This window comes from Trichechus manatus, unplaced genomic scaffold (genome assembly GCF_000243295.1).
Source record: "Trichechus manatus latirostris isolate Lorelei unplaced genomic scaffold, TriManLat1.0 scaffold00161, whole genome shotgun sequence".
NCBI classification, from domain to species: Eukaryota; Metazoa; Chordata; class Mammalia; order Sirenia; family Trichechidae; genus Trichechus; species Trichechus manatus.
In genome coordinates, this window is record NW_004444097.1 from 4,194,942 (window position 1) to 4,210,372 (window position 15,431).

General features: G+C 37.4%; 1 protein-coding gene across 1 annotated transcript in view; it reads right to left on the reverse strand.

Annotated features, from left to right (window-relative positions):
* The window catches only part of SHC4 (SHC adaptor protein 4), a 179,265-nt gene that overhangs the window by 57,558 nt on the left and 106,276 nt on the right, over positions 1–15,431 (reverse strand). The window contains exon 5 of the mRNA XM_004386297.2: positions 5,199–5,252. Coding sequence (XP_004386354.1) covers positions 5,199–5,252 — 54 coding nt within the window. The remainder of the gene's footprint in view (positions 1–5,198; positions 5,253–15,431) is intronic.

A 15,431-nucleotide genomic window follows, 5' to 3' on the forward strand; every position in this document is an offset into this window, starting at 1 on the left:
AGGGTTGACATGTCATGGGGTTGTTAACCAATGTCATAAAACAATATGTGTACTGACTGTTTAATGAGAAACTATTTGTTCTGTAAACCTTCACCTAAAGTAGAACAAAGAAATTAAAAATAAAAAAAAAGAGAGATGGAAAAACTAATCATTAACTTTATATGGAAAGGAAAGAGGCCCTGGATAAGTAAAGCCCTATTGAAGACGAAGAAGAAAGTAGGAGGACTCGCACTACCTGACCTCAGAACCTACTATATAGCTATGGAAGTCAAAACAGCCTGGTAGGGGTACAATGGCAGATACATTGACCAGTGGAACAGAATTGAGAACCCAAATGTAAATCCATCTACGTACGGTCACTGGATCTTTGACAAAGGCCCGAAGTCCATTAAATGGGGAAAAGACAGTCTTTTTAAGAAATGGTGCTGGAAAAACTAGATGTCCTTCTGTAAAAAAATGAAACAGGACCCATACCTCACACTATACACAAGAACTAATTCAAAATGGATCAAAGACCTAAATATAAAACCAAAAAGTATAAAGTTCATAGAAGAAGAAATAAGGTCAACACTAGTGGCCCTAACACATGGCATAAATAGCATGCAAACCATAACTAACAACACACAAACACCAGAAGATAAGCTAAATAAACGGGATCTTCTTAAAATTAAACACTTATGCTCATCAAAAGTCTTCATCAAAAAAGTAAAAACAGAACACACAGACTGGGAAAAAAATTTTGGCTATGACAAATCTGACAAAGTTCTGATCTCTAAAATCTATAGGAAAATCCAATACCTCTACAACAAAAAGACAAATAATCCAATTAAAAAAATGGGCAAAGACTATGAACAGACATTTCACCAAAGAAGACATTCAGGCAGCTAACAGACACATGAAGAAATGCTCGCGATCACTAGCTGTTAGAGAAATGCAAATCAAAACTACAATGAGATACCATCTCACCCCAGCATTTCTGGCACAAATAAAAAAAAACAAAACAAAACAGAAAATAACAAATGCTGGAGAGGCTGCAGGGAGATTGGAACTTTTATGCACTGCTGGTGGGAATGTAAAATGGTACAACCATTTTGTAAAACAATATGGCGCTTCCTTAAAAAGCTAGAAATAGAAATACCATACAATCCAGCAATCTCACTCCTAGGACTATATCCTAGAGGAACAAGTGCCATCATATGAATAGACATATGCACACCCATGTTCACTGCAGCATTATTTACAATAGCAAAAAGATGGAAACAACATAAGTGCCCATCAACAGATGAATGGATAAACAAACTATAGTGCATACACACAATGGAATATCATGCAATAATAAAGGGCAATGATGAATCTGCAAAACATCTCACAACATGGATGAATCTGGAGGGCATTATGCTGAGTGTAATGAGTCAATCACAAAAGGACAATACTGTATGAGACCACTATTATAAAAACTCATGAAAAGGTTTATACAAAGAAATAAACCATCTTTGATGTTTACAAGGGACGGGAGGGGTGGAGAGGGAAAAACACTAAATAGACATTAGATAAGTGGTAACTTTGGTGAAGGGTAAGACAGTACACAATTCTGGGCAAGTCAGCACAACTTGACCAAGTCCAGGTCATGGACACTTCATAGACACATCCAAACTCCCTGAGGGACCGAATTACAGGGTTGAGGGCTGGGGATCATGGTCTTGGGGGACACCTAGCTCAACTGGCATGACATAGTTTATAAAGAAAATGTTCTACATCCTACTTTGGTGAGTAGCGTCTGGAGTCTTAAAAGCTTGTGAGTATCTAAGATACTCCACTTGTTCCACCCCGTCTGGAGCAAGGGAGAATGAAGAAAATCAAAGATACAAGGGCAAGATTAGTCCAAAGGACTAATGGACCACAACTACCACAGCCTCCACGAGACTGAGTCCAGCACAACTAGATGGTACCTGGCTACCACCACCGACTACTCTGACAGGGATCACAATAGAGGGTCCCCGACAGAGCTGGAGAAAAATGTAGAACATTCTAACTCACAGAAAAAGACCAGACTTACTGGTCTGACAGAGACTGGAGAAACACCAAGAGTATGGCCCCTGGATACTCTTTTAACTCAGTACTGAAGTCACTCCTGAGGTTCACCCTTCAGCCAAATATTAGACAGGCCCATAAAACTAAACGGGACTAAATGGGCACACCAGCTCAGAGGCAAGGACAAAAAGCCAGGAGGGGACAGGAAAGCTGGAGACAGGGAACCCAACGTTGAGAGAGGGAGAGAGTTGACATGTCGTGGGGTTGGCAACCAATGTCACAGAACAATATGTGTATTAATTTTTAATGAGAAACTAATTTGCTCTGTAAACCTTCATCTAAAGTACAACAAAAAAACGTATTTCCACAACTGAAATGTGTATTATTTTTTCAAAGTTTTATCATTGTTATTTATTTTTACTCTTGTTTCTGAATATTCAGTACTTGTTCATTTTCTATGTATACTTACTTACATGTCTATTATAAACAATATTGAATTTTTACTGTATATTAACTTCTGAAAAGAGTGAATAAATGAAGATTGTTTTTATTTGCTTGACAAAATAATTGAAAGATTATTTTTTGTATGAAGCTGATATTCTTTCACAATTGTATCTGCCCAGATTTTAAAATATTTTGTAATAAAAAAATACAATGCTTACAGAAAAAAAGTGGGGAAAATGGATTTAATTTTGACATACTTGCAACACATTTTTGAAATGGAGAAAGCATATGTAGGTATAGAAGTATTAACCTACTGCCATTGAGTCGATTCCACCTCATAGCAACCCTACAGGACAGAGTAGAACTGTCCCATGCGGTTTTCAAGGCTGAAATCTTTATGGTAGCAGACTGCCACATCTTTCTCCCGTGGAGCAGCTGGTAGGTTCAAACCATCTACCTTTCGGTTAGCAGCCAAGTGTTTAAACACTGCGCAACAAGGGCCCCTTATAGAAGCGTTACCAAGAACTATTTTCAGGACTGATAGAAGGGAGACAAGTAAACCGTTTTTGAGAAGAAAGTAAAGGTAGGAGTAAGCAAAGGTCAGGAAGTGAAGAAAAATACCCAGTATTTAAACTTTCTGGGGAAAATTTAGTAAGATGAAGGTTACTACATTGTGCCATGGAGACTGTTAACTCATCGAGTATTCTAAGCCCTTTTGCAAAAAACTAATATGGACATTAGTTAATAATAGTGGTGATAGTTACCACTTACCACCAACTTTACATACATCAATACTGAGGCAAGACTGATTACTCCCCTGTTTACAGATGAGACAAGAGCCCTAGAATAAATGAGGATTCGCTCTTCAACCCTAAAATAACAGTAACCTTTGAAACTTGAAAAGGGAAAACGTAAGGCAAGCACCAATAATTATTTTTTACATTACACTTGCAGAACTCATTTAAATATCTTAAGTATTTGAGTTCCTTCATGAACGGCTGAGCTATAACAGGTTAGGAAGAAAAAAGACAATGCTGGTGTTTTCAGGTTGGATTCAGTGGCCCATTCTGCTACCCAACATACCCTACGGTGTCGCTGTCAAGGCCAGATTGTAAGGCTGAATGGATCAGAGTTCAGATCCAGTATGATGCTGGGTGCTTATGGTCACACTGCAGCTGCTAGAAGTCAGCCACCTTGGATGCCTCCTGTACGCTGATGAGTCCACAATTAGTCATCTGTGAAGTCTCTTTGGGAAAAGGTGAAGCTCTTAAATTTTGGTTTACCTTTAAATGGTGGCATCATGAAACTACTACATTCATTTGAAAAGACTGAAAGGTGAGGAAGTGGTAAAACCCAAATGGATTTGACATGCTTAAATATTTTGAGTCACTGGTAGTCAATGCGAACAAGTAATTATTGAAGTGTTTTTAAGAATGGCTAATTTAAATAGCATTTGGCTATATATTTCACATAAAACAAAGTTACACCAACATCCAAGTTGAGAAATTTGCTTAAATACTTTAGATGCCAGTAAATGAAGCAATAACTACAGAGTAGTTTTGGAACTTTATTTCTCTTTAGGATAGGCAATTATTTATTTTTTCTTTTATTATTTTAAATATTAAGTATAAGTTTAAAACAAATCAAAGTTTTGCAGTGATATCAGCTGCCAGATTTAGTTTTTACCACTGATCCTTGGGTTTCTGTGTCCTATCATTTATGGGCCTAAATTTCATTCCTCAGCTGGAAGTGAGAAACTAAAGGTGGATAGGAAAAAGAAAAAAACTCAACTGTTTAACTTGATTTCATTACTTCATTTCTGAAAGGTATCATCTTTAATAATTAATGTTTGGCACAAGAGAAGGCAATATGTTCTGGGCAAGAACAAGATCTGCGTATGTTCCCCATGTTTCCTTGATGTTACTGATGTTATGAAAGCTGTATTCTGCCCTCTTCTAATCTTCCATTTGTTTACAGGCACAAGGAAAAGACCCATGATGTCACAGAGGAGCAAAATCCTCCTTCTATTCCCTCAGTTTAAACAGATTTGTTTCCTATGCATAGACTCCCTAGTTTCAATTTCCCTCTCCTTTTTCTTTGGTCCAGAAGTGATGCAGTACAGAGCCAATGAATAACACTCCACTCTGCAAAGTAGGGTTGGAGAGAGAGTGCCCATTCCACCTGGCACAATTCAAAGGAAACGAGCACCATGTGGTCTCCCGATAGGAAGGACATGTGAGTTCTCCCCAGGGACCAGCTAAGTTTGCCCTCCACGAGTTCCTGCAAACCTGCTTGCTCACTCTAGATTAGACTTAGTACTGGTTGACAGCCAGAATGGCAAATAGGCTTCCCCTTCCATGCCAAGTCCAGTTGATTAGGAAGGTCTGCCTGGAACTCTGTACTGAGAATTCTGAGAGTGGACTGGCAGCACATACATGACACACTTGTATTCAGTGACTTAGATGCTATCAACAAGAAGCTTCTCAGATGATAACTCCATGGCTAATAACCCAGCAGAGTGTTGTTAGCTCATCTACTAATCCAAATATTTTTGAATCAGTGACAGGGACTATTTTGCCAAAATTACATTTTTGATTACTTACTATATGTAGTTATTCCTAAAATATAATATGATATTGAGAAAAGGCAAGTAGTGACTAACATGTGTTACATGGAAGCTCTTTTAACTCTTATAAGAAGAAATTTTATGAATCCATACTTACAGGATCCCCTCCAGAGGCAAATGAAATAGACTGCATATGATGATTTGCAATAATCTGAAAAACATAAACAAATTAAACATGTGTAATACTGCAAATTAATCATCACTTCTAGTTACATACAGTCTGTCAGTAAATGGTTCCCTTTGGGAACCACCCCACCCAAATCTATAAGAAGCATGTTGAGATCATGCCCAGCTCACTGCCGCTCCCCCACCCAGGTGGACAAATGTTCCAGGCCTAGCCAATCAAAAAATGCCATCCTTCTGGATATAGCAGAGTACATCAACGTCTTTGGTAATGAATTGAGATGGACGGTTTGAAAGAAAGCATCTCTTTCTGACATTAAGGACCATGTAAGCCCAAAGCTCTTGGAGACTATCTTTTGTTGCCATATAGAAAAAGACTGTTGCAAAATAAAGCTTCCTCTCTGGAGAAAGTCAAGAGCTGGGAGTTAAAAATGTTGGTAGTCACATTTGTTCCATCACTTAGACCAGTAAATTTCCCCCCCTCTGATTAATTAATTATGCATAAGTTAGTTTGACTTGGGTTTCAGTCATTCACCACCAAAAGAGTCCTGACTATGGCACTGACATTAAAACTTGTAATATAAAGCAAGACTATCCAAGTGAACTGCATTAGTTACCCCAAAAAAGCTTCTCTTTTACTTGGGATTGCTTGACTAAAACCTGCAGTATAATGACCAATATTCAGAGATGTGTTTGTCATACTGTTTTGAAGGTTCCTTAAAACAATAACTGTATACCTACTGGCTCATCCTTTTGAGAAGTACTAGTGTTCAAAAATTCAACACACGTTATCTGATAAGTTATCAAGGGCAGCCATGATGGATCAACATAGATCCCTCTATAACTGCTTATAGAAAATTCTTTCAATGCTTGTAGACTTTGTTTCTTAAAAAAGGTATTTATTCAACACACAGTGGACCATTTGGATTTGCTCACTACTTACAGAAATCCCCACATAGTTTCTTCATACATAAGTAAAACCACTGTCATCAAGTCAATTCTGACTCATAGCGACACTACAGGACAGAGTACAACTACACCACAGGGTTTCCAAGGCTGTAATCTTTATGGGAACAGATTGCCAGGTCTTTTCTCTAGTGAAGTGGCTGGTGGGTTTGAACTGCCGACCTTTCTGTTAGAAGCTGAACACTGTAACCACTGCACCACCAGGGTTCCTTTATATACCGGTAGTGATCACCCACTGACAGCAAGCCAAACCCCTGCCTCTTACATAGTAGGAGGAACTCTCAAGGTAGTGTGTTAAGCGTGGTAAACATGGAAAGAATAATTTGATCTGGAAACGCACCCTCAAGAAAGAAAGCACTATGTAAAATAGAATAATTTTTGAATCTTTACATCAATAAATTTGAAAAACAAATAAAATGGGCAATTTTCTAGGAACATGTTTCAGAAACAGGCTCAAAAATGGAAACACTTGAACTTGCCAACAACTCTCATATAAACTCAAATGGGGTGAAAGATCTGCCCCAGAAAAGAGCATGTCCAGATGACTTTATAGGAAAGTTCCATGAAACATAACAGATAATTTCTATCTTACATAACTGTCCCAGAACACAGAAAAAGATGAAATGCCACACAATAGATTTTATGATTATAGTACAAGCTTAATACTGAAACTGGACGAGGGCTATCTAAGAAATGAAAACTATGGGTTAATATCACTTGTAAACATAGTTGGAAAATCTAAATATAATGTTAGAAAATCAAATCTACCATAATGGCAAAACAAAGTTTATTTCAGAAATGTAAGGCTGGTGCAATATTAGAAAAAAACTTATTAATGTGATTCACTACAGTAGCAAACTGAGAAAAAAACAATCATCTTGATGGATGTCAATGAAGTGTGTGATAAAATTCAACCTTATTTATGATAGAAATTCTTAACAAACCAGAAATAGAAGAAAATATTCTTAACTAGTGTCATGGTTTGAATTATGTCCCCCCAAAAATGTGTATATCAGTTTGGCTGGGCCATGATTCCTGGTACTGTGTGATTTTCCTATATGTTGTAAATCCTGCCTCTATGATATTAATGAGGGAGGATGGGTGGCAGTTGTGTTAGTAAGGCAGGACTGGATCTGCAAGACTGGATTGTGTCCTGAGGCAATCTCTTGAGATATAAAAGACAGAAGTGAGCAGTGAGACAGGGGGACCTCATAGCATCAAGAAAGCAGTGCCAGGAGCAGAGCACGTCCTTTGGACTGGGGTCCCTGGGCAGAGAAGCTCCTAGTCCGGGAGAACACCGAAGAGAAGAAGGCCGACAGAGAGAGAAAGACTTCCCCTGGAGCTGACGCCCTGAATTTGGACTTTTAGCCTACTTTGACTGTGAGGAAATAAATTTCTCCTTGTTAAAACCATCCACTTGTGGTATTTCTGTTAATGGCAGCACTAGATGACTAAGACAACTAGTAAGGGGTATTCACCAAATATCTCATTTAATGGTGAAATTTTAAAACATTTCCTTTAAAGTCATAACGTCCTACTACAACTGCTACTATTGACAAATACAAAAATAAGAAAAATTTTAGATGAAAACAGAGATAAAATTGTCACTTTTTGTAGACAATTTGAGTATCTACCCCAAATCAAAACAAATAAAAGAAGTTAACTCAACTAACAAAATATTAGAAGAAATTAGAAAGTTCAATTGGACAAATTTGCTGCAAAAGAACTCTTTCAAGTGTTAAAAAGCAAAGATGTCACTTTGAGGACTAAGGTGTGCCCGACCCAAGCCATGGTATTTTCAATCACCTCATACGCATGCGAAAGCTGGACAATGAATAAGGAAGACTGAAGACTTAATGATTTGAATTATGGTGATGGCGAAGAATGTTGACTATACCATGGATTGCCAGAAGAATGAACGAATCTGTCTTGAAAGAAGTACAACCAGAATGCTCCTTAGAAGCAAGGATGGTGAGGCTTCATCTTATGTACTTTGGACACGTTATCAGCAGGGACCAATCCCTGGAAAAGGACATCATGCTTAGTAAAGTAGGGGTCATCAAAAAACAGGAAGACCCTCAAAGAGATGGATTAACACAGTGGCTGCAACAATGGGTTCAAACATAGCAATGATTGTGTGGATGACGCAGGACCTGGCAGTGTTTCATTCTGTTGTGCATAGGGTTGCTACGAGTCGGAACTGATTCAATGGCACCTAACAACAACAATTATTTTGAGATTCACCCACATTGTTGTATGTATCAATAGTTCATTCCTTTATATTTGTTATGGATTGAATTGCGTCCTCCCAAAATATCTGGTGGAAATCCTGATCCCCATACCTATGGTTGTAATCCCATTTGGGAATAGGGTTTTCTTTTGTTACGTTAATGAGGCCATATCAGTATAGAGTGTTTTAAGCCATTCACTTTTGAGATATAAAAGGCGAAGATTAGGTACAGCAACAAGCAAGCACACATGGGGGAAAACAAATGCCACTTCACATGAAGACTGCCAAGGAACCAAGGAACAGAAACTGAAGAGACAGGAACTTCCCCTAGAGCAGAAAGAAAAAGAATGCATTCCCCTAGAGCCGGTACCCTGAATTTGGAATTCTAGCCTCCTAAACTGTGAGAAAATAAATTTCTGTTCATTAGAAAAAAGACTCTCTCTCTCTCTCTCTCTATATATATATATATATAATTTTTTTTTTTTTTGCTTTTTTTTTTATTGTGCTTTAGGTGAAAGTTTACAGCTCAGGTTAATTTCTCATTCAAAAATTTATACACACGTTTTGTGACATTGGTTGCAATCCCCACAATTTGACAGCACACTCTCCCTTTCCATCCCCAGTTCCCTGTGTCCGTTCATCCAGTTCCTGTCCTTTCCTGTCTTTTCGTCCTGCTTTTGGACAGGATCTGCCCATTTGGTCTTGTGCATTTGACTAAGAAGCACATTCCTCACGTGTGTTATTTTTTGTTTTACAGGCCTGTCTAATCTTTGTCTGAAAAGTAGGCTTCAGGAATGGTTTCAGTTTTGGATTAGCAGGGCTTCCAGGGGCCGTAGTTTCGGGGTTCCTCCAGTCTCTGTCAGACCAGTAAGTCTAGTCTTTTTACAGGAATTTGAATTATTTTCTACATTTTTCTCCTGCTCTGTCTAGAACTCTGTTATGATATCTGTCAGGGTAGTCATTGGTGGTAGCCAGGGACCATCTGGTTCTTCTGGTCTAAGGCTGGTGGAGTCTCTGGTTCATGTGGTCCTTTTGTCCTTTGGGCTAGTATTTTCCTTGTGTCTCTGGTTTTCTTCATTCTCCTTTGCTCCAGGTGGAATAGGACCAACAGATGTATCTTAGAAGGCCGCTGGAAGCCTTTTAGGACCCCAGGCACTACTCACCAAAGTGGGATGTAGAACATTTTCTTTTAAACTGTTATACCAATTGACCTTGATGTCTCCCGAGATTATGGTCCCCAGGCCTCAGCCCCAGCTATTCCATCCCTCAAAACGTTTGGTCCCTCTAGAAAACGACTATGCTTTTGCTTTAGTCCAGTTGTACTGACTTCCCCTATATTGTGTGCTGTCCTTCCCTTCACCAAAGTTGACACTTACCTACTATCTAGTCAGTGATTTCCCCTCACCCTCCCTCTGTACACATAACCATCAAAGAATGCTTTTTTTCTGTGTAAATCTTTTCTGTGTAAATCTGTAAATCTTTTCTTGAGTTCTTATAACAGTGGTCTCCTACAATATTTGTCCTTTTGTGACTGAGTTATTTCACTCAGCATAATGCCCTTCAGATTCATCCATGTCGTGAGATGTTTTGTTGATTCATCATTATTTATCTTTGCATAGTATTCCATTGTGTGTATGTACCTTAATTTGTTTAGTCATTCATGTATTGATGGGCATTTAGGTTGTTTCCATCTTTTTCCTGCTGTGATAGTGTTACAGTGAACATGAGTGTGCATATGCTTATTCGTGTGATGGCTCATATTTCTCTAGGGTATATTCCTAGGAGTGGGATTGCTGGATCATATGGTATTTCTATTTCTAGCTTTTTAAGGAAGTGCCATATCGTTTTCCAAAGTGGTTGTACCATTTTATATTCCCACCAGCAGTGCATAAGAGTTCCAATCTCCCCACAACCTCTCCAATATTTGTTATTTTCTGTTTTTTGGATTAGTGTCACTATTGTCAGAGTGAGATGTTATCTCAATGTAGTTTTGATTTGCATTTCACTAATGGCTAGTGATCATGAGCATTTCCTCATGTGTCTGTTAGCCACCTAAATGTCTTCTTTGGTGAAGTGTCTGCTCATAAACCCTTTGCCCATTTTTTAAATTGTATTGTCTTTTTGTTGTTGAGGTGTTGCAGTATCTTATAGATTTTAGAGATTAGACCCTTGTCAGATATGTCATAGCCAAAATTTTTTTCCCAGTCTGTAGGTTGTCTTTTGACTCTTTTGGTGAAGTCTTTTAAGTGTTTGATTTTTAGGGGCTATCAGTTATTTGGTTTATCTTCTGGTGTTTGTGCATTGTTAGTTATGGTTTGTATACTATTTATGCCATGTATTAGGGCCCCTAGAATCCCTATTTTTTCTTTCATGATCTTTATCGTTTTAGATCTTATATTTAGGTCTTTGATCCATTTTGAGTTAGTTTTTGTGTATAGCATAAGTATGGATCCTGTTTCTTTTTTTTTACAGATGGATATCCAGTTATGCCAGCACCATTTGTTAAAGAGACTGTCTTTTCCTCATTTAATGGACTTCGGGCCTTTGTCAAATATCAGCTGCTCATAGATGGATTTACATCTGGGTTCTCAATTTGGTTCCATTGGTCTATGTACCTATTGCGGTACCAGTACCAGGCTCTTTTGACTACCATGGCTGTATAATAAAAAAACAAAAAATCCCATTGCCATCGAGTCGATTCTGACTCATAGCAATCCTACAGGGCAGAGTAGAACTGCCACATAAGGTTTCCAAGGAGTGGCTGGTGAATTCGAACTGCCAACCTTTTGGTTAGCAGCCAAGCTCTTAAGCACTGTTATCAGGGCTCCTGGCTGTATAATAGGTTCTAAAATTAGGTAGTGTGAGGCCTCTCACTTTATTCTTAATCAGTAATGCTTTACTTATCCGGGGCCTCTTCCCTTTCCATATGAAGTTGGTGATTTGTTTCTTCATCTCGTTAAAAAATGCTGTTGGAATTTGGATTGGGATTACACTGTATCTGTAGATTGCTTTTGGTTAGAATTGACATTTTCACAATGCTAAGTCTTCCTATCCATGAACATGGCATGTTTTTCCACTTATGTAGGTCTCTTTTGGTTTTTTGTGGCAGTATTTTATAGTTTTCTTTGTATAGGTCTTTTACATCCCTGGTTAGATTTATTTCTAAGTACTTTATCTTCTTGGCGGCTATTGTAAATGGTATTGATTTGATGATTTCCTTTTTGAAGTTTTCTTTGTTGGTGTAGAGGAATCTCACTGATTTTAATATGTTTATCTAGTATCCTGATACTTTGCTGAAATCTCCTATTAGTTCCAGTAGTTTTCTTGTGGATTCTTTGGGGTTTTCTGTGTATAAGATCATATCATCTGCAAATAGGGATAGTTTTACTGCTTCCTTACCAATTTGGATGCTCTTTCTCTTTCTTGCCTTATTACTGTAGCTAGGACCGCCAGCAAAATGTTGAAAAAGAGTGGTGATAAAGGGCATCTTTGTCTGGTTCCCATTCTCAAGGGGAATGCTTTCAGTCTCTCTCCATTTAAAATGATGTTGGCTGTTTGTTTGGCTTTGTATACCCCTTATTGTGTCAAGGAATTTCCCTTCTATTCCTATTTGGCTGAGAGTTATATCATGAATGGGTGTTGGACTTTGTCAAATGCCTTTTCTGCATCGATTGAGATGATCATGTGATTCTTTTCATTTTTCTGTGTGGTGGATTGCGTTGATTGATTTTCTCATGTTGAACCATCCCTGCATACCTGGTATGAATCCCATTTGGTCATGATGTATTATTTTTTGATATGCTGTTGAATTCTATTGGCTAGAATTTTGTTGAGGATTTCTGTGTCTATGTTCATGAGGGATATTGGTCTGTAGTTTTTTATTTGTGGTGTCTTTGCCTGGCTTTGGTATCAGGGTTTTGTTGGCTTCATAGAATGAGTTCAGGAGTATTCTTTTCTATGCTCTGAAACAGCTTTAGTAGTATTAGTGTTGGCTCTTCTCTGAAAGTTTGGTAGAATTCTCCAATGAAGCCATGGTGCCATGGCATTTTTTTGTTGGCAGTTTTTTGGGTTTTTTTTAAATTACTTCTTCAACCCCTTCTTTTGTTATGGGTTTGTTTAGTTTTTCTACCTTGGTTTGTGTTAGTTTAGGTAGGTAGTGTGTTTCTAGAAATTTGTCCATTTCCTCTAGGTTTTCAAACTTGTTGGAGTACAGTTTATCATAGTATTCTATTATGATCCTTTTAATTTCAGTTGGGTTTGTTGTGACATTACCCATCTCAATTTTTATTTGGGTTATTTGCTTCCTCTGTTGATTTTCTTTTGTCACTATGGCCAATGGTTTGTCAATTTTGTTGATCTTTTTGAAGAACGAATTTTTGGTCTTGTTGATTCTTTCAATTGTTTTTCTATTCTCTATTTTATTTATTTCTGCTATAATCTTTATTATTTCCTTTTTCTGGTGCTTGAGGGCTTCTTTTGCTGCTCTCTATTTGTTCCAGTTGTAGGATTAATGTTTTGATTCTGGCCCTTTATTCTTTTTTGATGTGTGCATTTACTGCTATGAATTGACCTCTAAGTACTGTTTTTGCTTTGTTCCAATGGTTTTGGTAAGATGTGTTTTCATTCTCACTTGATTCTATGAATGTCTTTATTTCACCCTTGATTTCTTCTATAACCCAGTCATTTTTAAACAAGGTGTTGTTCAGTTTCCATGTATTTGATTTTTTTTTCCTTGCTGTTTCTGTTATTGATTTCTACTTTTATGGCATTATGATCAGAAAAGATACTTTGTATTATTTCAATGTTGTGGATTTTAAGTCTTGCTTGTGGCCTAATATGTAGTCTATTCTGGAGAATGATCCTTGTGCATTGGAAAAGAACGTATGCTTAGCTGGTGTTGGGTGGAGTGTTCTGTAGATGTCTGTAAGGTCAAATTGGTTGATTATGGCATTTAGATCTTCTGTATCTTTACTGAGTTTCTTTCTAGATGTTCTGTCCTTCATCAAAAGTGGTGTGTTGAAGTCTCAAACTATTATAGTTGATCTGTCTATTTCTCTTTTCAATGCTGTTAGAGTATTTTGGAGCCCTGTCATTGGGTGCATATATATGTATTATGGTTATGTCCTCCTGGTGTATTGACCCTTTAATCCTTATATAGTGTCTTTCTTTATCCCTTACGCTGGATTCTGCTTTAAAGTCTATTTTATCTGAGATTAATACTGCCACTTCTGCTCTTTTTTTGGTTGTTTTTTGCTTGATTTTTTTTTTTTCCATTCTTTGAGTTTTAGTTTGTTTATGTCTTTGTGTCTAAGGTGTGTCTCTTGTAGACAGCCTATGGATGGATCATGTTTTTTTAATCCATTCTGCCACTCTCTTTCTCTTTACTGGTGCATTAGCCCATTTACATTCAGTGTAATTATTGATAGTTATGAGTTTACTGCTGTCATTTTGATTTGTGTGTGTGTGTGTGTGTGTGTGTGTGTGTGTGTGTGTGGTGTTGACCGTTTCTTTGTTTTGCTTAATTTTCCATGCTGAGTTCTTTTTATGTATCTTCTTTTCATCTCTTTCATTATTGTTGATTTTGTGTTTGCTAAGTCTTCATATTTTTCTTCTTTTTTTTATTTTGATGGGTAGGTTTGTTAGCTTCCTTTGCGGTTACTTTGAAATTTATCTTTATTTTTCTAAGTTTAAACTAGTCTTCCATTTCTTGATATCACCTTAACTTCCTCTCCATAAGAAAGTTTTATCACTACACTGTTTATTCCCTCTTTTTTGTTTTGACGTTGTCATCATTTACACATTGACATCTCTGGTTCTCTATTTTCAGTCTTTTAGCTTTGATTTGTTTTCATGAATTCCCTATCTGGGTTGATAACTTATTGATCTGTTCTATGTCCTAGTCTTGCATTGCTTACTGATGTTGATGGTTCTCTAACTGGAAGGCTCACTTTCATATTTCTTATAATTTTGATCTGTTTTTTTTTTTACAAATTTCCTTAATTTCTGTTTATCTGGAAATATCTAATTTCCCCATACTATTTGAGAGACAATTTTGCTGGATATACAATTCTTCGCTGACAATTTTTTTCCTTCAAGGTTTTATATATATTATCCCACTGACTTCTTGCCTGCATGGTTTCTGCTGAGTAGTCAGAGCTTAGTTTTATTGGTTCTCCTGTTGGTCACTTTTCGTTTACCCTTAGCCACTCTCAAGATTCTTTGTCTTTAGTTTTGACACATTTGATGATATGTCTTGGTAAGTTTCTTTTGGGGTCTACCCTGTATGGGGTTCTTTGAGCTTCTTGGATAGATATCTTCTTGTTTTTTATAATATTAGGGAAGTTTTCTGCCAGCAAATATTCAACAATTCTGTCTGTGTTTTCTGTTATCCCCCGTTCTGGTAGACTGATCACTTGTAGGTTTTTCTTCTTGATAGTATCCCACTTTATTCTTAGGCTTTCTTCATTTTTTTTTTTTTTCCTTCTTTTTTCTGATATTTCCTCAAACTGCTGTAAAGGGATTTGTCTTCAATTTCACTAATAGAATAGAAAAGAAGGGAAATTCCTTGACATAATAAAGGGCATTTATACAAAACCAATAGCCAACATCATTCTCAATGGAGACAGACTGAAAGCATTCTCCATGAGAATGCAGACCAGACAAGGATGACCTTTATCACCACTCGTATTCACCATTGTACTGGAAGTCCTAGTTAGAGTAATAAGGCAAGAAAAGGAAATAAAGGGCATCCAAATTGGTAAGGAAGAAGTAAAACTATCTCTATTTGCAGATGATATAATCCTATACATAGAAAATCCTGAAGAGTCCACAGGAAAGCTACTGGAACTAATAGAAGGATTCTGCAAAGTAGCAGGATACAAGATCAACATACAACAATGAGTTGGATTCCGACAGGACTCCGGCAAGATGGCGGTCTAGGCAGAAGCACCACGCCGTCCCTCCACAACAAAGATCCGAAAAACTAAGCCAAACAGAGAATCAACAATCCTG